General features: G+C 39.7%; 1 protein-coding gene across 5 annotated transcripts; it reads right to left on the bottom strand.

Annotated features, from left to right (window-relative positions):
* On the bottom strand, window positions 1-22744 carry hao2 (hydroxyacid oxidase 2 (long chain)). Of its 5 annotated transcripts, none has more exons than XM_048978788.1 (8): window positions 22323-22471; window positions 8883-9035; window positions 8653-8804; window positions 7891-8174; window positions 5976-6194; window positions 5722-5880; window positions 5311-5380; window positions 1-2693 (listed from the first exon to the last, which is right to left on the bottom strand). In XM_048978788.1, exons 2-8 carry the CDS (start codon window positions 9011-9013, stop codon window positions 2686-2688), a joined length of 1023 nt encoding a protein of 340 aa, XP_048834745.1. In that variant the 5' UTR covers window positions 9014-9035; window positions 22323-22471; the 3' UTR covers window positions 1-2685. The 5 variants fall into 5 exon arrangements, with proteins under 5 accessions (XP_048834745.1, XP_048834743.1, XP_048834742.1 ...); XM_048978786.1 differs by having other exon boundaries at window positions 1-767; XM_048978785.1 differs by lacking the exons at window positions 1-2693; window positions 22323-22471 and adding exons at window positions 2700-4474; window positions 22682-22744.
* Window positions 22745-27368: the final 4624 nt, after the last annotated feature.

Here is a 27368-nt window from a genome sequence, read left to right as displayed (position 1 = left end):
TTTAGTTCTTAAATATCTCCTTTAATTGGTTAAAATGGGATGACATTTTTAGGTCCAGTTTAGTTGCGCCGTGTGCAGCTTGGTTGTTGGTGATTCCCAGAGATGAAACAAGGTTTCTGTCACACCCTTCAGCCAATTTTTTTTTTTTACCATAAGGGTTCAAAATCAACCCAGGAATGCTGCTGTAGTACTGCCAGTATGGTAAAGTCCTTCATCATACTCGTTGCTCTTGTTGCTTTCAAATCAACTGGCTTTTTCACATTTTCAGACCATCTAGAGATATTCTCATGGTGAGGACCACCCCACCCTCCACCCCTTGCTTTCAGACCACCTACACATACCACTCCCTGTACCCCCAGCTACATCCTGCTATAGTGCCATTACCCTCACTTGCTGATACTATACTGGAAGGCCTGTCAATATTAAGAAATCAAATGATTATCACACAGTCTGCCTTTTTATGATTCAAGTAAAAAGTAACAATTTTTTACAGAATAATTTGATTTAATGGAAAGACTCATGATGACAGTTATATGTAGATACAACAGGCCTAAATCATGCATGCTTTACATCATGTGATGGCCATTCTTCTGATAGCCTTGAATATTACTTTGAACATTACTACTTTAAAGTCCTGGATGACAATATATGAATTTCTGGATGTGTATAAAAGTTGGCATGACTTGCCCTGTCGATCCCTCTGCTGTCAGGTCAGAGTTTCGAGAACTGAATGAGGTTCCTGCTAATTTCAGAGACGTTCCTGCAACCTATTTAATACAAGAGCAGAATTGTGACATGAGCACAGCAATCCGTGAGTGACATCAGGGTCACATGATGATCGATCATGGAGACCATGCTAGGCTGGGGCTTCTGTTAAAATGTCCCAGAGCTTGATTATGAGCTCATCTCTGATGGTGAAGCGTCATGGTCCCAAGGGATGAAGTCCACGATTTTCATTCTTCATTTGTTTCTTTGCCCAGTATAACTTCAGTTTTATATTTTACAAATTTATTCTGCTGATTATTGTCACTCAAGGGACCGTTACAATAAGTCAATATTCATTTAAGTTCAGATAATATTTAGATGCACAAAATCAAAGAAATAAAGTACATTTAAATATACCAGTGCTGAACTCATGTAATTAAGTGGTATAGCATTGTAACTACATTAGGTTAATAATCTATTCATCCATATATCTTTGAAGTGCTTACCCACAGGAGTGAATCCAGGGATTTTTAAGGAGGGCAAGAGAGGGGCAATAATTCAGACTGAGGGGTCAACCTTATCACTATCCAATAGGGATGTAACGATATATATATCGCATTTTAAAACATTTAAAAACAAGACATTTAGAAATGATTTACTGTAAAACCTCGGACTGCGAGCATAATTCGTTCCAGAAACATGCTCATAATCCAAAGCACTCGTATATCAAAGCGAATTTTCTTATTAAAAATAATGGAAACTCTGATGATTCGTTCCACAACCCAAAAATATTCATATAAAATTAATTCATATGAAATATAAAGTAAAAATACATAAAACAAATTAACCGGCACAAATGATATGGATACCAATATATACAGTAAACTGATGAAATTTGCAGATGACACCAAGGTGGGTGGTGTAGCAGATACTGAATTAGCAGCTCAGCAGCTACAGCGGGATCTCGATTTAATTAGTGACTGGGCCGATACCTGGCAGATTAAATTTAACGTCAATAAATGTAAGGTACTCCATCTAGGGAGCAGAAATATAAAGTACAGGTATTTCATGGGTGTCACTGAAATAAAGGTAGCTGATCATGAGAAAGACCTTGGTGTGTATGTTGATGCTTCCATGTCCCATTCTCGCCAGTGTGGGGAAGCAATAAAAAAGGCCAATAGGATGTTGGGGTATATCTCCAGGTGTGTGGAGTTTAAATCAAGGGAGGTAATGCTAAGATTATACAATTCCTTGGTGAGACCTCACCTAGAATATTGTGTGCAGGTTTGGTCACCATATTTTAAAAAGGACATTGTGGCCTTGCAGCGTAGGGCCACAAAAATGATTCCTGGCCTTAGAGGAATGTCATACGAGGAACGGTTACTTGAGCTAAATCTGTTCAGTCTCAAGCAAAGGAGACTGGGGGGGGACATGATCCAGGTATATAAGATTCTAACAGGTTTGGATGCTGTTCAACCAAATAGTTACTTCAGCATTAGTTTAAATACATGACCTCGTGGCCATAGGTGGAAATTAGCGGCAGAACATTTCAAGCTGGATTTAAGGAAGCACTTCTTTACACAGCGTGTAGTCAGAGTATGGAATAGCCTTCCTGATAATGTAGTGCAAGCTGAATCCTTGGGTTCCTTTAAATCAGAGCTAGATAAGATTTTAACGACTCTGAGCTATTAGTTTAGTTCTCCCCAAGCGAGCTTGATGGGCTGAATGTATAGTTCTTATGTTCTTAACTAAACGGAATGACTGCAATCTGTTGGCTCATTGGAATATTTTTCTTTTTGTGCAACTTTAACAAGGAACCTATCCAATGACAGCTGCTTTAACTTCTTTTAGACATTGCATTGTCATTAAACAGTTTCATCATCCGCACTGCTACACCCTTATTCGGGTGGAGCTTTTCTACTAAGTTTTGAATATACAATTGAGGCATGCCGACTGAGACCGAGCTTCGGAAAGGATTACCTACAATCCTGCAGCGAGAGAGAGAGAGAATAATCATCAGCTCAGCTGGGATTACATGATGCTTGGCAGACAAAGCGTATACATACTGTAGTACTCGTATTGCAAGACCTCACTCATTTATCAAGTTAAAATTTATTTAAAAGTTTTGCTCGTCTTGCAAAACACTTGCAAACCAAGCTACCAGCAATCCGAGGTTTGACTGTACTTATATCGGATGTTCTTTACTGCAGAATTGTCTGTATTTGCTTCACATGGAGGGTGGTCATAATAGTCATTGGTGTCTCAAAGGAGAACAAGATTTGATATACAAAAAAAGAATGCTTCTTTTTGCAATATTGTGATTTAAAAAAAATACCGTCCAAGGGAATATGATGATATCTACCAGGATATAACACTGTTATTTCACTAGGACAGTTATGTTCTGTTACCTTTGTTGAAAATTACATTGTTCTTGTTTGAACAGCAGAGGACACAGTCACACTGAAAACACTGATGCTCCACTGTGAGTGTCACAGCTGCTGTATGTATATTATTATTATTATAATATGTATATTTTATTATTTTTATTTTATAAAAGTAGAACCAAAAGAGGTTGCACATTGCTTCAATACAATTTTATTAGAAGTCTTCACCTATCACAGACCCGTTTCAGCGTACTGCCTTCTTCAGTGTGCTACTGACCATGTTCCCATTTAGAAAGACACATCAATGGCTGTTCTGCAGGGATAACATAAGTGCAATGGACATCGCATCACCATCCCCAATGGTCACACCCCAAATATGTGGTATAACAGTAGATTGCCATCATTATATATATATTACCTTAAATGATTTATTTGTTTGGGGGTATATAAAACATTTTTCTGTAAGCATGTTATTGCAAACAACACAATTAAAACATTTAAACTTGGCCCCCAGTACCCTGAGGGGCAGGTGACATACAGGGGTATTCAAAGCAGTCTCTCAAATATGAGGCTCTTTTGTAGTAAAAAAACACAGCAGATCTTGGATGACTTGCCCCACATTTGTGTCACTACTTAAGATATACCAATGGTGCTGCACAATATTTTTCAAAGAATTATAGAGATGGCAAAAACTGGAAACAAGTGTAACAAAGGTATTAGAACCATTAGACCGTGCTACATAGTTCATCAGTTCAGATCGCGGAATATTACGTACCTGATCCAAGCAATCCTGACCTAATTCATTACTATAACCCCAGCCCAAGAATCTCTCACAAAACAGGGATTTTTGAATATACGTTTGTAATGTTTGATCTGTCTTATGTCGCCAACTGCTTGCAGGACTTCTTGCCAAAAAACACCTGTGCTGACCTCAGCTGAGTAGATGGTGCTGGGACCTTTTGGCTGACATGGCGTTCTGCTGCGTTGTTTACCTTGAAACCGGGGGTAAACATTATCATTACAGTAATCCACAGTGTCTCTCTGGTGTTTTTCAATTTTTTTCTGCTGCGCCTCTGTCTTGTAGCCATGCTTGGAGGATTCACACATCTCCAACAATTCCTTGACTTAGTCGCAGGAGAACTTTCTCCAAATTGGCAATTTTCTGATGCACCGTAGCCAATCTCTTACTTTGATTCTCGATGATAAGTAGCACAAGATCGAGAGATCATTTATTGAGAAGGTCACACCACTTCTTCCAAATGTCGGAGTCCTCCCATCCCAGCGTAGGTTCCGTTATAATGCGAAGTCCTTTGGGGATGCGCTCGCTGCAAAATCTTCTTGAGTTTCCTTTTTGCAATGAGTTTCCAGCTTCTTATATTGGGTTTCTGTGCATGCAAAAGCATTGGCCCTCACATCTTTGAAATGATCAACTAAGACATTGTGGAGGAGCTCCAATGAAAAAATGGAAAGATTCCATTCAGCCATTTGTGCTCCAGGGATGTGTCTTTTTAAATGGGAACTGCACAAGATCAGTAGCACCCTAAAGAAAGCATTATGCTGAAACATCTGTGTTGGTTGAAGATTTCTACTAAAATTGTACTGAAGCAAAGTGGGACCTCTGTTTGTTATACTTGTTTGATTCTCTTATTGCGGTCCTTCACTCTGTGCAGTATTACTAGGAGTAAAGACCATCTTTCCATACCATATTTATTTTATAAAAGAACTGCCATTACTGACTGCTGCTTTGTTTTTGTTTGAGTTCAGTCATTCATTGCCAGACACAATTCATGCCAATTTTTTGCACATGCTGGCTATTTTATTTAAAGAAGGAAAGCAGAATCCCTTTAAGTTAAAGAATAAAGGAATAAAAAAGGCTGATCTATTATTTAAAAAAGGGCATTTTCTGAAGTCATCATGTCTTCATATTTTAATATTGTGATAAATATTGCATAGTGGACTTATCGTGATATCATCGTACTGTGAGCTTTTGCTATCGTTACATTCCTATTATCCAATGATATGTTTTATATCGGTAAGTGACAGGAACCTTGCCCCTGTATAGGATCCTTCTTATCTAGTATAGTGTCACAGTACGCCTGGAGCCTATTCCAGTCAGCACAGGACACAAGGAAAGGGAAACCATCCATGGGATGCCAGTTCATCACAGGCATGTATTAGCGCAGTGTAGTGTGCTGGTATTAACATACTGGTTGCAACTTACCAGCAAGAGCCATGCACAGCCGGAACTCGTCATTAAGGATCTGCAAGACCTCCTTCACCCCGTCCTCACCCTGACATGCAGAAAGCGTTACACTTCATTCCGACTGATTGTCAGTTCATTGCTCAGTCAGGAATTTAAGGCATTAAATATAACTATAATTGATGCATATGGTCACTGGGTTACTACAGGTTCTGAAGGACTTCCACAGTGATAATGGAAAGACTTAAACATTCTGAAATAAGCCCTTGTGGTTTCCAGAGCAATACATGAGAACAGAGAGTACTGGGTAACAGAGAGTACTGGGTAACAGAGAATACTAAGTAACACAGAATGTCAGTAGAAGATATGAAGTGATAGTGAATACTGGCAGATAGCGTTTGTGAGCAGTAAGAACTGGGAGAACGTCTTTACCTTGTATGCCAAACCCCACACAGCTGGTCGGCCAATGAAGACACATTTAGCTCCAAGAGCCAAGGCCTTCAGCACATCACTGCCTGTGCGGATGCCTCCGTCCAAGTACACCTCGATTCTGCCCTGCACCGCGTCCACGATCTCTGAGAGTGCATCTATCTGAGGGAGTTTGTGCAGATGGAAGCTGAATTGAATACTCTAAAACTCTGGGGATTAAGCCACAGACCAGCTGGAAAGCGGAGTGTGGGCCTTACTGTGGCAGGGTCACCATCCAACTGCCGTCCACCGTGGTTGGACACTATGATACCCTGAACGCCGTGCTCCACAGCCAGCTCTGCATCTTCCTTTGTAAGGATGCCCTTGATGATGATGGGCAGACGTGTCAGTGACCTCAGCCAATAGATCTCTTTCCAGGTGATGGATGGGTCCAGTGTGTTGGCCGGCACACCGTATTCCTCAGGATCGGTGTTTTCCTGCATAAGGCGACAGAGTGGCAGGTTGACTTTGAAAGAATCTCAACTTCAATGTTGTTCATACCGTTCATTTGTTAAGTGCAACTAATTGCAGTTGTTAAGCCTTTGGAGTCGACGGCATCATCGGCGATGCCGCGTATCTTTCTCATGTAATTCAATTCATAACTCGTTGAAATCGTATTGTAGAAACATGAAAAAACACTGACTAAATCCGTAATCTGTCTTCTTTTAAAAACGTTTGTCGGAAATATTAAAGTTTTTAAAAATTTGGTTAAATCGGCAAAAAAGTAAACCATGTCGCCTTACTTTGTTTTACCTGCATCGGGGGCGTGTAGTACCGCCCACACCTGAAGATCGCTATTCAAATTCTAAATAGCCACATTTCCACATATTCAAATCTCATTCACATGGTAATTTGATGAACAACACAGCAGTGAAACGCGTCCCAGATACATCCCCATCAGCGCCATAAAAGGGGGGGATGTGGCCAGGTGTGAATGGCTCATGCACACACATGAAAGTTGCTACATATTCAATGAAAGGAGCCCAGAAATAGTGGCATGAGTTAGGTTTTTCTTATTTATTTATCCAACTGAATGTTGCAACTACACCATTTAATCATCTTCATGTAGCCAAGACCTTGGTGATCAGATATTTGGGATCAAAACAAACTTCCGCCATTGATTACCATGTACTTTTATAATGTTTATGCAAGTTTTCCAAACTGCATTTTACAATTTTCCATACGTTGATGTCAAATTACAAACTTCACATAAATCTGACATATTTACAAAGTACATTAAGATTAAGATGAGTTTAATGCCAAATCAAATATATAAGAATTAATTTATTTGCCATGAATTAAGTTTATGATATTGAATGAAATGTGTGACCATGCCCCAGTCAGTGACAGTGTGTTCCTTGCCCCTAGACCCCAGAGGATTAAGGTGCTTTTATCACAGAGGCAGCAGTGTCTGTTCAATGTAACTCCATGTTGCCACATTCCAAAAATGAAAGAGGCAGGCATGGGGGTAAATCAGAAGGGGTCAAACTGCATGGTTTCAAACATAAGACAAAACGGGCAAGTAGGGAAACCACTGTAGCACACACTGGTTTGTTTCATGTTTCTACAATACAATTTCAGCGAGTTATGAACTGAAATACACGAGAAAGATGAGCGGCATCGCCGACGATGCCGTCGACTCCAGAGTCTGTTATGGTGATATAAGCATATTCATTTACCTGACCTCGCTTATGACCCATCTTTTAATACTGATCTGTTTTCTCTCATCCAAAAATATGCACCAAGACCCCTGTTACAGCCCATTCCACAAATCAATGCCCATTATTGTTTTATTCACCAATGGTACAAAGTCTGTCTTCTATTTTCATTACTTTCTCCTGTTTTTGTTAAAACCATCTACACACCTTTTCAGTAATGAAGCCTATTTTCTTTCCTCCCATCCCAGTGCCACACGGTTCTATATACCAACCCAGTCAGAGCACAATTGGCATTTCATTTCTGTTAATATAACCTTAGGAACTCTCTCGTAACCCATTTGTATAGCTTCATCTACAAAAGGCGGCAAGATTTGATATACAAAATATTGAAGCATCGCAATGTACTGATACTTACGGAAATGGAAAATAAATCATCATTTCATTATAAGTTTAAATAGGACTTCTTGACCGTCACCTCAAAGACACCATCGAAGTTCTTGACACGCAGGTGTGGTGGGAGCTTGAATTGGTTGCGGATGTCGTCACGGCGTTTGCCAGTGTACGGTACGTCCACAGTGAGCACCAGAGCCTGGTAGCCCAGAGACTCCACGCGGTGCACGATCTGCTCTGACACCTTGCGGTTGCGGTACACGTAGAGTTGGAACCAGCGGTAGCCTGCCGGTGCTGCTGCTGCAATCTCCTCCACAGAGCAGGTGGAGTATGTGCTGGCGATGTAGCAGGTATTCACTGCCTCCGTGGCTGAAGATGTGGGGTGGAGGAGAGTGAAAGGAGAGAGAGAGAGAGAGAGAGAGAGAGAGAGAGAGATATTCACAGAAGGGCTGCCATAGAACATGAGAAAATGAGGGTAAGACAGTAGGATAGAGAGAAAGCTGGGGGAGACTGTTTCACATTTAGTGAAAGTTGCCTATACAGGAAACACTATTAACACGTCTGACAGATCTAAAATTTAAAGCTTGAAATCTATAACCTGGGTGCCAATGAGTCTGGAATCTTCATGTTACATTCTTGTGTCCCATAAACCTTTGACATACAAATGCTTTTCACTCAGGTGCTCCATCTTATTTACTAGCACTAATGTGCGTTTAGGTATTTTATCCATTTATTCAGTGAGCATTTATGATAAAACTACATAATATTAAGTCAGGTGGTTGAAGCACTGATTGGCTGGACTTGCTATAAACAGTGGCCCTGTCCCCAGTGTAATTGGGCTCCTTACCTCTGGCAGTGGCTGTCTCACCCTCATGCCAGGCCAGGCAGTGGAAGGCAGTAGGTGCTATTCCCACAGGGAAACTGATCTCGGTGCCCTGCACTGTAGTCCGGGTGTCGCATGCCGACACATCACGCAGAATCCGAGGCCGTAGGCGGATTCTAGCATGGGGAGTGATGCCATAGTGTCAGTGTTCAGTGGGAGCGTGACAATTATGATTCAGTGGAAGCACGCAGTACCGTTTGAACGCCATCAAGTTGTCGTCCCGAGTACAGCACTCATCTGCCCCAGCAGCATAATAGTCCCAGACAGCCTTGGACAGGTGCTCTTTGGCATACTCCTCAAAGTCATTCAGGCATACCATGGCCATCTCTGCACAGTGTGCACCCTCTCTGCGATAAAGGACAAGACTGTCATCACCATGCTGATAATTATTATTTATTATTATCCATCCATCCATTTCTCAAACCGCTTATCCTACTGGGTCGCGGGGGGTCCGGAGCCTATCCCGGAAGCAATGGGCATGAGGCAGGGAACAACCCAGGATGGAGCGCCAAAGCATCGCAGGGCACACTAGAGCTGCTCGATTATGGCAAAAATCATAATCACAACTATTTCTGACCAAAATTGAGATCATGATTATTCACCACAATTATTTACCACAATCACTCTTGACTGCAGAAACATTGTATTTATTGAATCATAATAATGAAACTTATACACTTACATCGAAGTTGAATTGAAATCAAAATAAAATTAATAACATACGCTGAACTTGTACAAATATATTTTTTAAATTAACAGAAATTATACTGAGATGAAGTTCTCTGAGGTTCAAAAACAAAGTTTTTTTTTTTTTTTTTTTTTTACCCTATCTATACCCCAGCTGTCCACTGATATAAAAAGTGGAACTTAAAGATTTTTAGCAAGAAAAACTAGTCTGTTTACATGGTCTAGCTTCAGTGATGCATGATGGCAGGAGAAAATATTTCCAGCTGTGCTGAAGACCTTTTCTTTTGGTAAATAATATCTGACAGCATCCGTTACCTCCGTGTTATTGAGAACTTGAGGGATACAGGGTTGCATTATAGAGGGTGTCCTTAACGGAGTTGATGAGTTTGCCCAACATTTTTTTTTTGTTCACGTATTGTTTGATCATAGACCACTTTATGTTTTACAGGTTTAACCATTACAGGTAAATGGTTAAATAAATTGGTTGTGTTGCAGACACAGATTTAAAACATACTTACATTGCAAATTATTTGCTGTTATGTTTGGCCCGATTTGTTGAAATTGAAATGATTCCAAATAACTTGTGTGTTTACCTGTTTTGTCGACCAAAGGTACCCATCCTGCCATTTTGACCGTGAACGTGTTTTTATTGGTGTGCTATAAGGAATTCACTAACAGCGTTTAGGGAGGGGAAAAGCACACCACTGAATAATTAGTGCGCCGATCGGGATTTATTGCGCAAGATAAAGCAGGGTATCATTTCATTATTTTCTCTATTATTATTTTTTCATAATGGTGGGAAGCCATAATTGTAATTGTGATTGAAATTCAATTAATTGCAAAGCTCTAGGGCACACGCACTATTCACACCTGTGGATAATTAGCATGTTTTTGGACTGTTGGGGAAAACCAGAGAACCCAGAGGAAACACGGGGAAACCATGCAACATACCCAGAGCCCTATTTTATACCCTGTGCAAAGAGGCACCAGATTCAAAGTACAGTAAGTGTCTCTGCTAGCATGAGCCCAACACAGTTGTCATTTTCCCATCCAGTGCCATATCGTTTACATAGCAAATGTACTTGTATCTGTGCCTGTGGGTGTCTCAGTCTTAAAATGAGGTGGAACAGTGATTGCGCTATTGACTAAAAACCTGGGGCCGGTTGCACAAAACACCTTAAGTTAAGATTTTCCTTAAAGTCCGAGTTAAGGTCTCCTTAAAATAAAGTTGGTTGCACAAAACACCCTTAAGTCTCTTCCTTAAGGTTTCCTTAAAATGTTCTAAGTATTTAAGTTTTTCTCCTTATTTTGGTCTTATACTTAAGGAATGCCTTAACGGTTGCACAAAAGACCTTAGCAACCAAACTAAGGAAAAAAATTAAGGTACTGTACCTCTAACCGTACCTTAACTGCAACATGGCCGAGTTTATGATAATAAATAACGAAAATGAACGCATCCCAAACATTTAGTTCTGCGACCGGGAGAATCCCTTTAGATACGTTTAATGATGAGCAATTGATTTTGCTTTATAAATTTGACCGGCAGTCAGTTAATGGTCTGTCTGACCGTCTGCAGTTGGATCACCCCACAGTTGCAGTTTATGTTTACTCTGCGGGTTTATGCTACAGGCTCCTTCCAGGCTGTAACAGGCGACGTATTTCATGTCCACAAGTCAATGGTGTGCCGTGTCAGTCACCGAATTTCAAACGCCACTGCCCGTCTGTTAAACACCGTGGTGAAATTCCCCTCAAAACAGGAAGAGGATGAGATAACGACACACTTCTTTAATGTAGCCAGCTTCCCAAGAGTGTGCAGGGTGATAGATGGGACCCATATCAGGATTCAAGCTCCCGTACAATATGAAGATCAATTTAACAGAAACAATCAGCATTCAATCAATGTCCAGTTAGTTTGCAATCATGAACATAAAATAACTAATGTTGTAAAACACAATGTAGACTTCTTGGATTAATGTTCATTGCAACCTCCTCCCATTTGATGTTTTCTGTTGTTTACTTTTTAGTATGTTATTTCATTTATTGTACTCCTCCAAAAGTATAATCTTTTCCTCCTCTGACCAATCTGGCTTTCTTGTCTTCTTTTCTCCCATATTTTTTTTTACTTTGAGAGTAACTTTGTGAGGCGATAACAGGTATCATAAGCAGGCGTGAGTGCAAGCGTATGAACGGTCTCCATGGAAATGGGACAATTTTACTGCTGTATAACGTCTTTCAATATTGTAAATCCCTTAATGTTTTTCCTTGATTAAAGAAACCTTTTAAGGGGTTCTGTGCATCACCCTTAAATTAATGTGTCATACTTAAGGTGTTTTGTGCAGCCGGCCCCAGGTCTAAAGTCAACGCCGCAATATTTCCATGTTAAAGGTCACTTCATTCAGATGGTAATGTGCCTACAGTATGCAGGTACGTGCACAGCACACGTACAAGCAGTGGCAAAACAACTGCACACAAGGCCCCGGGGGAAAATCACCAATCAGGCCCCCCTCCTCCCCTGGCGCGCGTGTATTTACCGGCGCTGAAACAAGTTTTAAAGTGTAAGTGCAGGATCACAAAAAAAACTTAATAAAAGAATTTGACTGCCCCTCACAAAAACTATGAAGTTTTAGTGGCTAAATTGCGTTTTCTACGCCTTTTCAGACAGAAGGAGATTTGTGTGGCTATTCCTAGAATTTTTTTATACAATTTAGACAGCACTGAATCATCAAGCTACTTTAACGCATTTACAGTCAGGTCCATAAATATTGGGACATCGACACAATTCTAATCTTTTTGGCTCTATACACCACCACAATGGATTTGAAATGAAATGAACAAGATGTGCTTTAATTGCAGATTGTCAGCTTTAATTTGAGGGTACTTACAAATCAGGTGAACGGTGTAGGAATTACAGCAGTTTGTATATCTGCCACCCACTTTTTACGGGACCAAAAGTAATGGGACAATTGGCTGCTCCGCTGTTCCATGGCCAAGTGTGTGTCATTCCCTCATTATCTAATTTACAAGGAGCAAATAAAAGGTCTAGAGTTCATTTCAAGTGTGCTATTTGTATTTGGAATCCGTTGCTGTCAACTCTCAATATGAGATGTAAAGAGCTGTCACTATCAGTGAAGCAAGCCGTCATTAGGCTGAAAAATAAAAACAAACCCATCAGAGAGATAGCAAATACATTAGGTGTGGCCAAATCAACTGTATGGAACATTCTTAAAAAGAAAGATCGCACCGGTGAGCTCAGCAACACCAAAAAAGAGTTGCAAGACCACGGAAAACAACTGTGGTGGATGACCGAAGAAATCTTTCCCTGGTGAAGAAAAACCCCTTCAGAACAGTTGGCCAGATCAAGAACACTCTCCAGGAAGTAGGTGTATGTGTGTCAAGGTCAACAATCAAGAGAAGACTTCACCAGAGTTAATACAGACGGTTCAACTAAAGATGTAAACCATTGGTGAGCCTCAAAAACAAGAAGGCCAGATTAGAGTTTGCCAAACAACATCTAAAAAAGCCTTTACAGTTCTGGAACAACATCCTATGGACAGATGAGACAAAGATCAACTTGTACCAGAGTGATGGGAAGAGAAGAGTATGGAGAAGGAAAGGAACTGCTCATGATCCAAAACATACCGCCTCATCAGTGAAGCATGGTGGTGGTAGTGTCATGGCGTGGGCATGTATGGCTGCCACTGGAACTGGTTCCCTAGTATTTATTGATGATGTGCCTGCTGACAAAAGCAGCAGGATGAATTCTGAATTCTGTTTCGGGCAATATTATCTGCTCATATTCAGCCAAATGCTTCAGAACTCATTGGACGGTGCTTCATAGTGCAGATGGACAATGACCCGAAGCATACTGCGAAAGCAACCAAAGAGTTTAAGGCAAAGAAGTGGAATATTATGCAATGGCCAAGTCAATCACCTGACCTGAATCCGATTGAGCGTGTATTTCACTTGCTAAAGACAAAACTGAAGGGGAAATGCCCCAAGAACAAGCAGGAACAGAAGACAGTTGCAGTAGAGGCCTGGCAGAGCATCACTAGGGATGTAACCCAGTGTTTGATGATACCTGTGCATTCCGGACTTCAGGCTGTAATTGACTGCAAAGGATTTGCAACCAAGTATTAAAAAGTGAAAGTTTGATTTATGATTGTTAATTTGTCCCATTACTTTTGGTCCCTTAAAAAGTGGGTGGCAGATATACAAACTGCTGTAATTCCTACACCGTTCACCTGATTTGTATGTAAATACCCTCAAATTAAAGCTGAAAGTCTGCAGTTAAAGCACATCTTGCTCATTCCATTTCAAATCCATTGAGGTGGTGTATAGAGCCAAAAAGATTAGAATTGTGTCGATGTCCCAATATTTATGGACCTGACTGTATTTATACAACCACATATTTCCCACATTTTGACATGAGTGATGCAGTGAAGATACAGTCTCTTTATTTCTTGACGCCAACCTTCCCCATTAATCCGGGCTTGGGACCGGCACCTAGTTGAGCTGGCTTGCTCTGTTAAGTGGCTGGGTTAGGCTAAACTATATACATATTTACAAAGACTACAATAAAACATCCCGAAATATATAGTCTTACAAAACGCAGTTTAAAGAAGGTAGCCTACCTGGCGAAATTGCAAACAAACAAATAAATAAAAAGGCCCACGGCATATAATTGGGCTATATCAAAGCAGTTTTTAAGAACGTAGGCTACATGGCGAAATTGAATTAATTTCTAGACCAACAAACGCAACCAGGCATGAACATTATGCACCTTCCTAATCTTGATGTATGTCGTCAGATGGATGAGGAGGTTAGGCAGCCTCTAGATCCTACCCATCATGCACTGCAGTTTTTTGCAAATTCCTCAAAAGAAAACCATTAAACACAAAAGGAACAGCTTAGTTTGTTGTAGGGATTTTACAGATTTTTTTTTCCAAAAATTAAAAATTATACCATACACCCACCATAATAAGAATGTATACAAAAAATGAAATTGCAAGACACAGTTAAAGTGTAAATATTACGTTCTATATGTCAAGAGCTTCGGAGAAATTATATCAGTATAACTATGTGGATTTAGTATATGGGAGGGTCCTCTTTTTGCTGGGGGGAGGGCCCTCTACTATCCAGGGGAGGGCCCGGGCCCAGGGTCGGTGGCCCCACCCACCCCACATTTAGCTCCGCCCCTGCGTACCAGCCTTGCTTCACACAGGGATGTGTTGTCATGACACATGGGACACTGAACAAACATGGCAGCCTCTGTTTTAATCCATTGCAATAGAAGATCAACAACACATCTCTCCAGATATTCACCATCATTACCACAGTCGATATGAAATCATCTGCCTCCTTAACTCGGGATAACCTATTCACCTTCACTGACGATTGCTTTTATAACTTGTGCATAATGGCTACCGAACCCAGCAAAAAGCAACAGAGACGAGACTGGTCTACTGAGATTAAGGGCAAAACAACTGCGGTGAGTGCACTCCAGTCCCTAAACAACCAGCTTTCAAATACTGGAATCATTACACTGTTTACACAATTATTGTGCAAGTATTCTAAATGCATTCTAATGGAAAATCATCTCCAAGAGCATTTTTGTCTACTAAAAAATCATATTAACTGTATTATTCACTTGTATAAACATTTTCAGGTGACTTAATTGCGTTTTTGGGAGAGGGTGTGGTTTAAAGTGAGGAATGCCTTAAATCCAGGTGTGTGCAAGTATGAGGCAGATTTTTGCTGCTGGAAAAATAGACCGAAAAGGAGACCTAACTGAAGATGAAAAGACAAAAATAATTAACTGGCTTACACAGGGCCACAAAACTATTGAAATTGCAACGGTGTTGAGGTAAGAATAAATCACACAAATTAACAACTAAAGACTTGAGAAGAATTAAACAGATAGTATGCAGGAACCCTTTAGCTTCAAGAGCCACCATCATTCAGAACTGCAAACTTGGACCTGATGGGTGGGCCCATGGCCGAGTTACTGACTGGCATCGCACACCAGTTCTACTGAAGCGTAAGCAAGGTGGGGGAGAGATAATGATATGGGCTGATATTGGTTGGACCATTTTGGGTGGAAGATGGCTTGAAAATGAAAAATGAACTCCAGACACTACTTTAAGTCCTTGGGGGACACCATCCTCAAGCAGTGGTACCAGAAGAAAACAGAATCATTCAAAAACTGTTAACCAGTTAAACTTAGGAAGGTTAACTTTAATGGAATGAGACTGAAACTAGAAACCGTAAACTGGATGGAGTTAAACAGCAAAACTGTTGAAGAGGCATGGGAATTTTTTAATAGCAAATAATTGCAAATGCAAGACGACTTCATACCTGACTCCAGTAAAACTGAATCTAGGAAACTACAACCAAGGTGGTTTACTAAGGAAATTAATAATGAAGTCAGGAGGAAAAGGGCTCTCTTCCACAAATGGAAATTAACTAATGATTTCAAAATAAAGCAGGAGTCTACAGGTTGAGTTAAAAAATAACATTAGATTCGCTAAGAGGAATGTACTGTAGAAAGGAAGACTGCATTGGAAGCTAAGGATGACATTAAAAGTTTTTTCTAATACTTTAACTTCAAAAGAGCTCTAAAAGCCGAAATCACTAATCTGCAGGATAGTATGGGTCTTATAACTGAAAATGAAATTGAAATAGTAAAATAGTTTAATGATTATTTTACACAGGTGTTCACAGTAGAGGACACAAGTAACCTGCCACCATTTAGTGCAAATACAGCATCATCTATGACCAATATATGTATAACTGAGGCTGATGTGGTACTAAGCCTAGCTAAGCTCAAAATAAATAAATCGCTGGGCCCTGATGGCATCTTACCTATAGTTTTAAAAGAGATGAGTGATATTCTTTAACTAATCTATTCTTTAGCCAATTTTTAACTTCAATATTCCAGAAATCGTTATCTATGGGTGTGGTACCTTCTTATTGGAAGCATGCTAATATGACACCCATATTCAAAAAAGGGGATAGAAGTAACCCAGCAAACTATAGGCCAATCAGTTTAACTAGCATTATGGGAAAAATAATGGAAGCTATAATCCAAGTGAAAATGGTAGATTATCTGGATGCAAATAACATTCTGAGGGATAGCCAACATGAATTTAGGAGAGGTAGATCCTGTTTAACGAATTTACATGAATTCTTTGAGGAAGCTACAAGAGAAAGTGATCACAAAAAGGCCTACAATGTGATCTACTTATATTTCCAGAAGGCCTTTGATGTTGTCCCCCATAAATGGCTCTTGATTAACCCTCTAGGGTCTAGGGGTACGAAACACACTTTCACTGACTGGGGCATGGTCACAAATTTCATTCAGTATCATAAACTTAATTCATGGCAATTAAATTATTTCTTATACATTTGTTTTGGCATTAAAATCAACTTAATCTTAGTGTACTTTGTAAATATGTCAGATTTATGTGAAGTTTGTAATTTGTATAGTATAGACATTGAAAAATGCAGTTTGGAAAACTTGCAGAAACATTATAAATGTACATACTAAGCAATGGTGGAAGATTGGTGATCAGATATCTGGGATCAAAACAAAGTCTTGGCTACATGAAGATGATTCAATGGTGTAGTTGCAACATTTAGTTGGATAAATAAATAAGAAAAACCTAACTAATGTCACTATTTATGGCTCCTTCCATTGAATATATAGCAACTTTCATGTGTATGCATGAGCGATTCACACCTGCCCACACCCCCCCCCCCTTTTATGGCTGTGATGGGGATGTATCTGGATCGCATTTCACCATTGCATTGTTCATCAAATTGCCCTGCGAATGCGATTTAAATACACACTAATGCAGCTATTTAGAATGTGAATAGCAAACTTCATGTGAGGACGGCACTACACGGTGACATGATTTTCTTTTTTGCCAATTTAACCTAATTTTAAAACTTTAATACTTCCGACAATAAAGACAACAGATTACAGATTTAGTCAGCGTTGTTTTCATGTTTCTACAATAAGATTTTAGCGGGTTATGAACTGGAATACACGAGAAATATACGCGGCATCGCCGACGATGCCGTCGATTCCAGAGGGTTAAGCTCAAAGCTCAAATCTTAGGAAATGTAGCAGCTTGGATTGAAAACTGGTTAACAGGAAGCAGCAGGTAGTTATTAGAGGCACAATTTCACAGTGGGCCTGTGTTCATAATGGAGTACCGCAGGGTTCAATTTTAGGAGCACTACTGTTCCTAATTTACATTAATGATATTGACACCAATACGTACAGTAAACTAGTTAAACTTGCAAATGACACCAAGGTGGGTGGTGTAGCAGATACTAAACTAGCAGCACAGAGGCTACAACAGGATCTTGATTGAATTAGTGACTGGGCTGATACCTGGCAGATGAAATTTAACATAGATAAATGTAAGGTAATCCATGCAGGGAGCAGAAATATAAAGTACAGATTAGGGCTGGTGGATATTGCCTAATACTAAAATCTCCGACCCAATTTCCGATTTTTTTTTAATTTTATTTATTGATAAACATAAAAAACAGAGGTTATACAAATAAGTTTTGTTTTTATTCTAATAATGTAAGCATGATTTAGGAACAGCAAACATTTTAGATTTTACAGTATTTTTTCCTGGTCTTAGTAGTTTACACAGATTCACAAGTGCAAAAGAAATTCTTGATAAGGATCAATATAGTAGTACTGTTACTAAGTTACAAAAGGCACCGTCAACTCATGTACGGCTGCATGTCTCGGCTGGACCACAGGTCTGAGGTAGTTCAGTAAAACGGCACATTCTCCAGCAGCTTTGCGGTTTTTTTCACGTGTTCCGCTGTACAGACGGGGTAGGGCTACTTCTGTAACACACTTTCGGCTTGAGAGCTGATATTTGGGATCGATTGTTTTTAAGCATCTAGCCAAACCCGCATTTTTCAATAGTGTAAATGGGCACCATATCTTTGGCGATATGAAATGTCACCGCATCTGTAATTTATTCTTCTGCGCTTCTCGCATAGCTAGGCATTCCGTCCGTTCTGGTGCGTGCATCTGATGAAGATGCTGAAATAAATTTGTTGTGCTGCTACCTTAGTCGCCACCGACTTGAAACAAACTTTACAACGGACAGTAGTTTGTTCAGTGTCGGATTTAGCGAAACCAAACCACTTCCAAATGACGGACGTGACGCTATCGGTTTTCGAGACGACCTTCTCATTTGTTGACTCATGTACATGCTACCATTTTTCTACTGTCTGCTGGTCCCTGAGGGGCTGGGGAGCCTTGACAGCAGTTTGATTTGCTATAATTTACCTCACGATTATATAATTTTTTTAATATATATATATATATATATATATATATATATATATATATATATATATTTTGTGAGCATCATTTACTCAGTGATATTAACATCAAGCTATAATAAATCGACGTGAATCCCGATTTTCATTCTGCGCGTCGTCTTAAACAAAAAATTTTAATTAATTGATAAAATTGATTTATCGTCCAGCTCTAGTACAGATATTTCATGGGTTCCACTGAAATAAAGGTAACTGATTATGAGAAAGACCTCGGAGCAATTAAAAAGGCCAATAGGATGCTAGGTTTCATCTCTAGGTGTGTGGCGTTTAAGACAAGGGAAGTGATGCTACGATTATATAATTCCTTGGTAAGACCCCACCTAGAATATTGTGTGCAGGTTTGGTCACCATACCTTAAGAAGGACATTGCTACCTTGGATGCAACAGAGGACAATGAGAATGATTCCTGGTCTTAGAGGAATGTTTTATGAGGAGAGGTTAGCTGAGCTGAATCTGTTTAGCCTTGAGCAAAGGAGACTAAGGGGGGACATGATCCATGTTTATAAGATTCTAACAGGTCTGGATGCTGTTCAGCCAAATGGTTACTTTAATATTAGTTTAAATACTAGAACTCGTGGCCATAAGTGGAAATTAGTGGGAGAACATTTTAAACTAATTTGAGTAAGCACTTCTTTACACAGCGTGTAGTTAGGATGTGGAATAGTCTTCCTACTAGTGTAGCGAAAGCTAAAACCCTGGGTTCCTTTAAATCAGAGATAGATAAGATTTTAACAACTCTGAGCTATTAGTTAAGTTCTCCCCAAACGAGCTTGATGGGCCGAATGGCCTCCTCTCATTTCTAAATTTCGTATGTTCTTAAAAAGTCCATGAAACTGATGCAAGACAATTTGCCCCATCTCATGTACACCAGAAATTGGCTGGCCAGCAAAGGGTTCAAAAACAGTAAAATAATGACTTGACCCCCTTGCTCACCTGATGTGAACCCAATAGAGAATCTGGCAACAAAGGTAACTTCCTTTGTTAAGCTTCTGAATTCATTAATATTATAATTATTTACAAAGATGTCAAAATGTTTTTTGTTCTTTGTTCATAAAATGATCTAATAATGGTATTATGTTTCTCAGTTGTATAATAAATGTGCACACCCATGTTTTTGAAAAACTATATTTTCTCCTTGTAGCAGACAAATCTAAGTCTTTCTGTATATAACATTTTGTTGTTGCAATGCATGATTGATGTTGCTTAAAATGTGTCTGTTAATTTTTAAAATCTGTAAAACACACGTTTGGATAATAATTATGTACACTGTGCAGGCAGACCTCAAAGACCTACAGTTTATAAGTCATTATAGTTTCTCATCTTACCGACGAAAATAAAAGGATGAAAGAAATCTACAGTCCCGCAGCATGCGAGACAATATGATTTTTTCCGGTATATCCGAACAAACACCCGGTAATCTATAATCTGCAATCAAGGACTTCATGCAAACAGCTCTGCAAACACCACTGAACTTCATAAACAAAATAGCATTTCATCGAGTTTACCGCCTCGGACTCAAAAACACGAACAGTGAAGGACCGAGAGCAATCGTTGCTAAATTCGAACACTATAAACAAAAAGAATTCATTAAAAGCAAGGCAACTACTTACGGACTCAACGACAAATTTGGCAACTCTGGGAGAGGGGTAGACAAGCTGTACTAACTGTGGATTAAATTCACTTTGACGGCCAGCTCTACCGTGACTACTGTACAATAGCACCACCTAGCTTTAGTCCTCCATGATGTACAACAATCCATACGCCAATACTGTATAAGAATTAACTTTAAGCAAATATTGCTGATTCCAAAATTAACTCTGTGCTTCTCTTTTTCTCTCTCCTGCATTTTCTCCCTCTTTCTCTCACTTTTTAATCAGATTTTTCCATACACCCTTTTCATGTCTTATTTCTGTTTATATCTATGTTTATATCTTTGTTTAAATCTGACTGCTTAATATTAAGAAAGTACATATGGTAACATAAAGAGAATATATATGATGACACTGCTCCAAAGTGATATCGATAATTATTACTGTTATTTTGGTCATTGAAGTTGTTATTATTATTATTATTATTATTATTATTATTGACGAGGTGTATCAATTTTGATAATAAAAGAATTACATTAAGGGGCGGCATGGTGGTGCAGTGGTTAGCACTGTTGCCTCACACCTCTGGGACCCGGGTTCAAGCCTCTGCCTGGGTCACATGTGTGTGGAGTTTGCATGTTCTCCCCATGTCATCGTGGGGTTTCCTCCGGGTACTCCGGTTTCCCCCCACAGTCCAAAAACATGCTGAGGCTAATTGGACTTGCTAAATTGTCCATGTGAGTGTATGGTATATGAGTGTGCCCTGCGATGGGCTGGCCCCCCATCCTGGGTTATTCCCTGCCTCGTGCCCATTGCTTTCGAGATCCGGACCCCGCAACCCAGTAAGATAAGCGGTTTGGAAAATGGATGGATGGAAGAATTACATTAACCCATAGCACAACAATCATGAACCCCGAATGGCCATATGTCATTATTAATGCTGTCATCAAAAACCTCACTATTGCAGACATATATTGTCCAAATTCTGATGTATATGCATGAGTTTGGTTTTGGCGATAGCTGGCAACTAAAAATTCTCCTAATATACAGACCATGCTTCAGCCCATGCGCTTTAGATGGGGCCCATGGAATCCAAAGCCATAATGTCTGACTAACTGGCGTCACAAAATTCCCCAGGATAATTAGGTTGGAGACACATTATCATCAATTTTTTTCTTGTGACCAGGTTCTGCTTCTCATGTCACTGTCCATTCCCTGTTATTATCACTGGGACACTGATGGTACTGTCAGTTTCAAGAAAAGTAACCTTAACACTTTGCCTGTGCAGGAAATGTAACCACCTAAAACACAGATGTTGTACGCATATAACAATAATGCATCCACACTATCATGCAATGCAGCCATGCAAATGAGTGTACTGCTTATGTTATCTGAGAGATAAACCCGTGGGCAGTGGTGGCCTAATGGTTAGTGAAAGATTGTAGGTTCAAGTCCCCAACCAGCACAGCACCACTAAAGTACCCTAATCAAGGTACCACCCCCAAGCACTGCACACTGGGTACTGAATTGGCTGCCCCCTGCTATGTCACATTTGCACACATGGGTTAAATGCAGAGGACACATTTCGTTGCTGTGTGCTGTGGTGTGTCAACAATTACAATTAATCACTGAATTCCAACTGTCTAGCCAGAAGTACAGGTTAAATATTTAAACCCTAGACAAGGCAGATGACTTTTAGAACGCAGCTAAGCACAGGAAATGTAGTCTGTAAACTTGTGTTAAAACATGCAACCCATAATTACCACAACAAGGCTGACATTGTTATTGTGATCACATCATGATCACATAATGACTGCTTTAGCACAATTAGTTGTGTTGACACTGTAATAGACCCATAGTAAAACACATTATTCTGCCACGGTAATTTTAATGAGAATATATTTGCTTTCACACATTGTCAAAGCTCACACATGTTCATTTAAACTCTGTTGTTTTTTTTCTGTACCAGAACTAAAATATTACCTGTTGATTTGAAGAGTTTGCCAATATCACAGCCCTTTCAGCAATGGTGCAAGCAGACATGTGCCTGTCGCTGTTGTGGTGTCCGCTAGTATAAACCCACAACTCAGTGGGCAGACTGTGTACTTTGATTTCCATGACAGATTAACCACTAAACACAATAAGAGCCAAGTTGCTTTTCAGCAGCTGTAGAAACCATGTAGTATGGGCTGCAAGCTACATGTTGTGTGCTTTTTAAACTGTTACTTCCACACCTTCCTGCTGACAGAACACATTGCTCTTGCTTAATATGTGCAAATATCAACTGACAGAGGAATACTGAAAAACTGTTTTTCAAGCTAGTCAATGCAGTGTGTACTCACCAGTGAGGGCTACAGAGCATCTGGTTAAACAACAGCTCTGCTGTGCTGGGGCCTGTCGCCCACACTGCTTATCTAGCTCCCTGTGACCCGAGAGCCTGCATGCCTTTGTGCAAGCTGATGATCCAACAAAGGCAAGGAATGCAGCCCCTCTGTGATCTCACCTTTGTGCTTGTGTGTGTCAGTGCATTATTTGTGCCTGTGCATGCGTATATGTCTGTGACTGCTCATGAATATGTATTTAAGAGTGTGTTTATTTCCTTGTGCAGTATACTGGGTGAAGTTCAGAAGGTACAACCACGCTCCCTGTTATGCTGAACATACTGCATTTGTTAAAAGTTAATGGTTAATGATTTTGATGATAACAGTTTTAAAATGGGTCAGTTTTAGATTAAAAAAAAAAGTTCAGTTAGTACAGTTGTCAAACATCAAATAGGTGTTCCTTTTGTATTCTTCCATTCATGGCAGCTTTTCCATGCTGAGGAGCAGAGCAGTATGTTGACCAGTCCTGTGATGTGGAATATGTGTCCTGGATTTTTATTGGATGGTGTGACTTTTTAAAAAAGGTTTGCACTTGAAAGTATTAAGTGGCTGAATAATTCCCTGGCCTACCACACTGGACACATATTACTAACTAAATAAATAATTAATAACTAAAATGTGAATGTCAAAACTCAGGCAACAGCTACTTCTTTGTTAAAATAACATTCTATGTGTGTAAGTGAGTATCCTAATTAATGTAAAGCTATAATAAACATCTGACTATGTTCCACACAGGGCAGACCATGGCCAAAAGTACAGTAAAATATTTTAAAATACAGCTGTGCACATACATTAGAACCTAAGAGGGTTTTCTGTTAAATAAAGCACTTTTATGTGTTCAATCAATATGTCACTGTTGATGGTAATTCCTCTAGAACCTCCAAAACATGCCAAACAGAGCCTATAATGTCTGCATACAATTTTTCCCCAGACAGATCACTCACCTGTTACAGTTTGTGATGCTCATTCTGCCTTTGTTTTGTTGAAAAAAAGTCACAACCTAGAAAAACAAAAAGGTACTTTACCTTCTCTTAGGTACAGCAATAAAAAAGCAAGCAGCCATTAAAGTAATTTACACATTATACGTCTTGTGTATGCTTTTTGAGTTTTCGTTTTGTTAGCGTTCCCATTTTACAGACCTCTGTCTGACCTCCTAACACTAGAGGGCAGCAGCTTTCCAGAAAAGATAGAAACGTAGAAAGTGATCATTCCAGATGTGTAAAAGCACTGAGGGTTTAATTCTTAAGGTGAAACATAAGAAAAGGCTGCAAATTCACCAAGCGTAAAACAACCATGACAATTTACTGCCATTTAAATTGTCAGGTTTTCCAGTTTCCAATCATATTCTCTTGATTATGGCTATTAAATAGTAAAAATTCCCACACAAATTCCTTGAAATGGCCAGTAACACCATGAGTGAAAATTCATCCCAGAATAACAGAAACTTGGGGAAATTAATAATTAATCCTATCAAGGCCTCAATGTCAAGCATAATGAGATCTATCAAAAACAAGCAAAGAAGAGTGAAAATCACGCAAAATTCCTAAGCACACCCTACCTCGACCGCAATTCTCAGAAATTACTTAAAATGATAGACTAGTAGTGGTAGAACCTTCAAATTCTGGTTTAAAATCATAAATAATAAATTGCCCTTTTAACTATTAAAATTTGAAAGAAACTGCAGTTTTACATTTAAACTGTAATGCAACAAATTTAGTACTGATTAGAAAACTTCAGTTGACTACTTTCAGGTATAGTTTGTAAAATTTGTTTGTCTTTATGATCTACAGAGAGCAACATGGAATACTTAGGTGTTACCTGAATGTAAAACAAAAGAAGTTTGCAATTTTCTTGTAGTCTGACTTGGTTTCCACAAGTTGAAAAAACAATAAATTTCAAAAGCACAAATGGAAGATCTTCAGGAGATTACAGCCCTTTGTGGTAACCACTGAAGCGAACAGGCTCATTCAAATTATCCCGCTGTCATTCAGCTGCTTTCAGTGGTGTTCCACAGCATATTGTAAGGGTACGTTTCTGGAAATTACTTTGTGTCTGTGATACCTGAATGTAATATTAAAACTAAAATAGACACCATCAGGCAAAGCTCTTGTTTGTAAGATAAACGTTGCTAGTAAACAGGCACTTAATTTTTTCACATGTACCTCCATTGCCCATAATACTTTGTTCCTTAGGTACAAAGGTTTAAATCCTGGCTTAACATTTTGAATGGTTCTTGTGCTGCTTGTTCTACACATTTAATCACAGCACATAATAAGGATATCCCTGTCTACAATCTCATTTGCATACACTGCAAGTATAGAGTTGGACCGCAGTAACAAATGTAATATTCTGACCTTACCTTGTCATACCTCCTCCTGCATCTGAGTCCTGTTCCCGGTGTGAGGTGTGACTGAGTTTCCTGTCCAGAGGAGGAGCTGTACAGGCCATCAGTCACCCCTACCTTTGTCTCTCCACATACATGCAGTGGCAGTCAGCACTACGATGACCTGCATGTCTTTTGTTCTGTGAGAAAAGAGAGAGGCCTGCTTTGTTTATGTGGTGTGGTGCCAGTGCTGAACATAAACAGGAATATTATAAATGCCAACAGACACTGTTCTCCAGAGTTCACTGTTCTTGTTCTTGCAGCATATAACTCACTCATACTGTTACATTAGAGTATTTCCTAAGAAGTAACCCTGATACCACTTTGATTCCACTTTCCTTTTTCCTTAGAAGTGGTTCATTAAGCAATAACAATACTGGATACATGAAATCAATGTTCCAGCTTAGTTTGGAACTTTTGCTCAACTCGTTCTGTTTGCCCCAGGTACTATAGAGCTTTTTGATCTAAGAGTTAGTGGGACTGTGGTAAACGCTATAAAAATGCAGCATCATGAATTACCAAGGGCTGTGGTTATATGCAAAAACCATCATCAATCATGAAAAATATCTCCAGTGTGCTGGTTATTTAGTAGTAACTACTTAATAACTACTGTATGTAATATAATAAGTGCTGATGCAGAGCTCTGGTAAACAGAACCGGTGTGGAACTTCACCAGCCAGGATACACCAAATGCCAGACATTTGCCTGCATTGGGAGGAGAGATTAGAGCTGTGATGCAGGAATTGCAAGAAAGCAGGTATGAAGCTGCCCTGCCATCTGCATGTAGTCCTGGTTCAGTACAACTGTGGAAAAGATTGATTCACTTACATGAACTTGCTGGTGGTTATGTACACTGGAGAGTTCTGCTTCTGCTTCAACAGTAACACAGAGCAAAGCTTAACTTTTGTGTGCCCCCAGAGCGACGTCATGCTTACATGGGTATTGTTTGGGCTGCTTTTCTTTTCTTTGTGCCAAAACTGCAATTTTTTGCTTGTTTCTCCTAGAGGTTCCTTTCATCTGTCATTATTATTCACCGAAATATGCCTTTGGGCTGTTAGGAATTCTCTGTGTCTTGCATTTATGTCAGTGTTGGGCAGGTTGTTGTTACTCTTTTGCTAAACTCCAAACCAGGGACCTGTATCAGTGTTTGACCCAAGCACAGCATTATTAACTGATGACACAGGGAGCAGTGTTCATGATGTGATTTTCATGGGATGTCTGCTGGAAGCCAGGACCATCTAGGTACGCAATACCAAGGCAGCACAGAGAAGTAACAGTCAAGGGCTATACTGGGGAGTCTTAACCGAAATACATAATAAGGAACCACCCAAGTCAGTAAAGATAACTTCATAAACCAAGCTGAAACCTGTGCTTCTTGGCCTCCTAAATCATGTCCATAAGCCTAAAAAACATGGAGGTTTACTTCAAAGAGCCATCTGGTAGATGAGCAGACTCCCCATAATAAGTGGATGGAATTTAATGGGTGAATAACCCATAGAGAAAGAACTGTAATGATCATTATAAGGGGTGTGAGAGTTAACCTAACCAGGCTTTTGATTCATTCCTTCTGTCTCTAATCATAACAGTCCCGCATTCATTTACAACCTCGTCATCTTCCATGAACACAGCTCCATGTTCATGTGTGAGTCGACTCATCCCAATCCTGCCCTCTCACAGCTCAACAAAATTCCCATTTTGCACGATTATCTTTGGCCTGTCTGGCATCGGAGGTAATGTTTACTACACTTCCATCCTTTCATAACCCTGCTCCTCCACATGTAGTCGTCCAGTTCCTCACCCCCTCACATATACATTCTCTGAAAGCCCCGCCCCTCTGCATCTGGAGTCATTCATGTCTCCACACCCATATATATACATTCTCTCAAAGCCATACCCCTCTGTATGTCTCCATCCTCTGCTAATGCTGGGATTTGAACCAGAAACCTTCTGATCATCCTAACCTTCTGAGCCACACAAAGAACAAATATATAGTGCAGATAAATGAAGATAGTGGTCCTGAATAAAGCTCTCTTAATTTTCTCCAGGTAACTGGTATCTATGCTCTTCAAGAAGAAGACAAGGTTATATATAGTAAAAGACAAGCTGGACTAAGGTTATGTACAACCCCACCCCTCTGCATATAAGGTCACTCATGGTTCTACTGCGATGGTTGGACATTCAATTAGAGTAGAGCAGAGTGATGATACACAAAACAAGAGGGGCAGGAAACAATTACATGGAAACTTATATTTTCCCTTTCTTTTA

The sequence above is a fragment of the Brienomyrus brachyistius genome, chromosome 16, assembly GCF_023856365.1.
Source record: "Brienomyrus brachyistius isolate T26 chromosome 16, BBRACH_0.4, whole genome shotgun sequence".
NCBI classification, from domain to species: domain Eukaryota; kingdom Metazoa; phylum Chordata; class Actinopteri; order Osteoglossiformes; family Mormyridae; genus Brienomyrus; species Brienomyrus brachyistius.
Note: the sequence above shows the minus strand (reverse complement) of the source record. Positions and strands in the feature narration are given on the sequence as shown.

What these genes read in the sequence shown, in the direction of transcription:
- hao2 (XM_048978785.1), bottom strand. Translation starts at nt 9,013, where the DNA reads ATGGCCATGGTATGCCTGAATGACTTTGAGGAGTATGCCAAAGAGCAC. An exon ending in TGAGACAGCCACTGCCAGAG is followed by an intron (nt 8,175 to 8,652) that starts GTAAGGAGCCCA and finishes CCACATCTTCAG; the next exon opens with CCACGGAGGCAGTGAATACC. An exon ending in GCTGTGCATGGCTCTTGCTG is followed by an intron (nt 4,475 to 5,310) that starts GTAAGTTGCAAC and finishes TTGCATGCACAG; the next exon opens with AAACCCAATATAAGAAGCTG.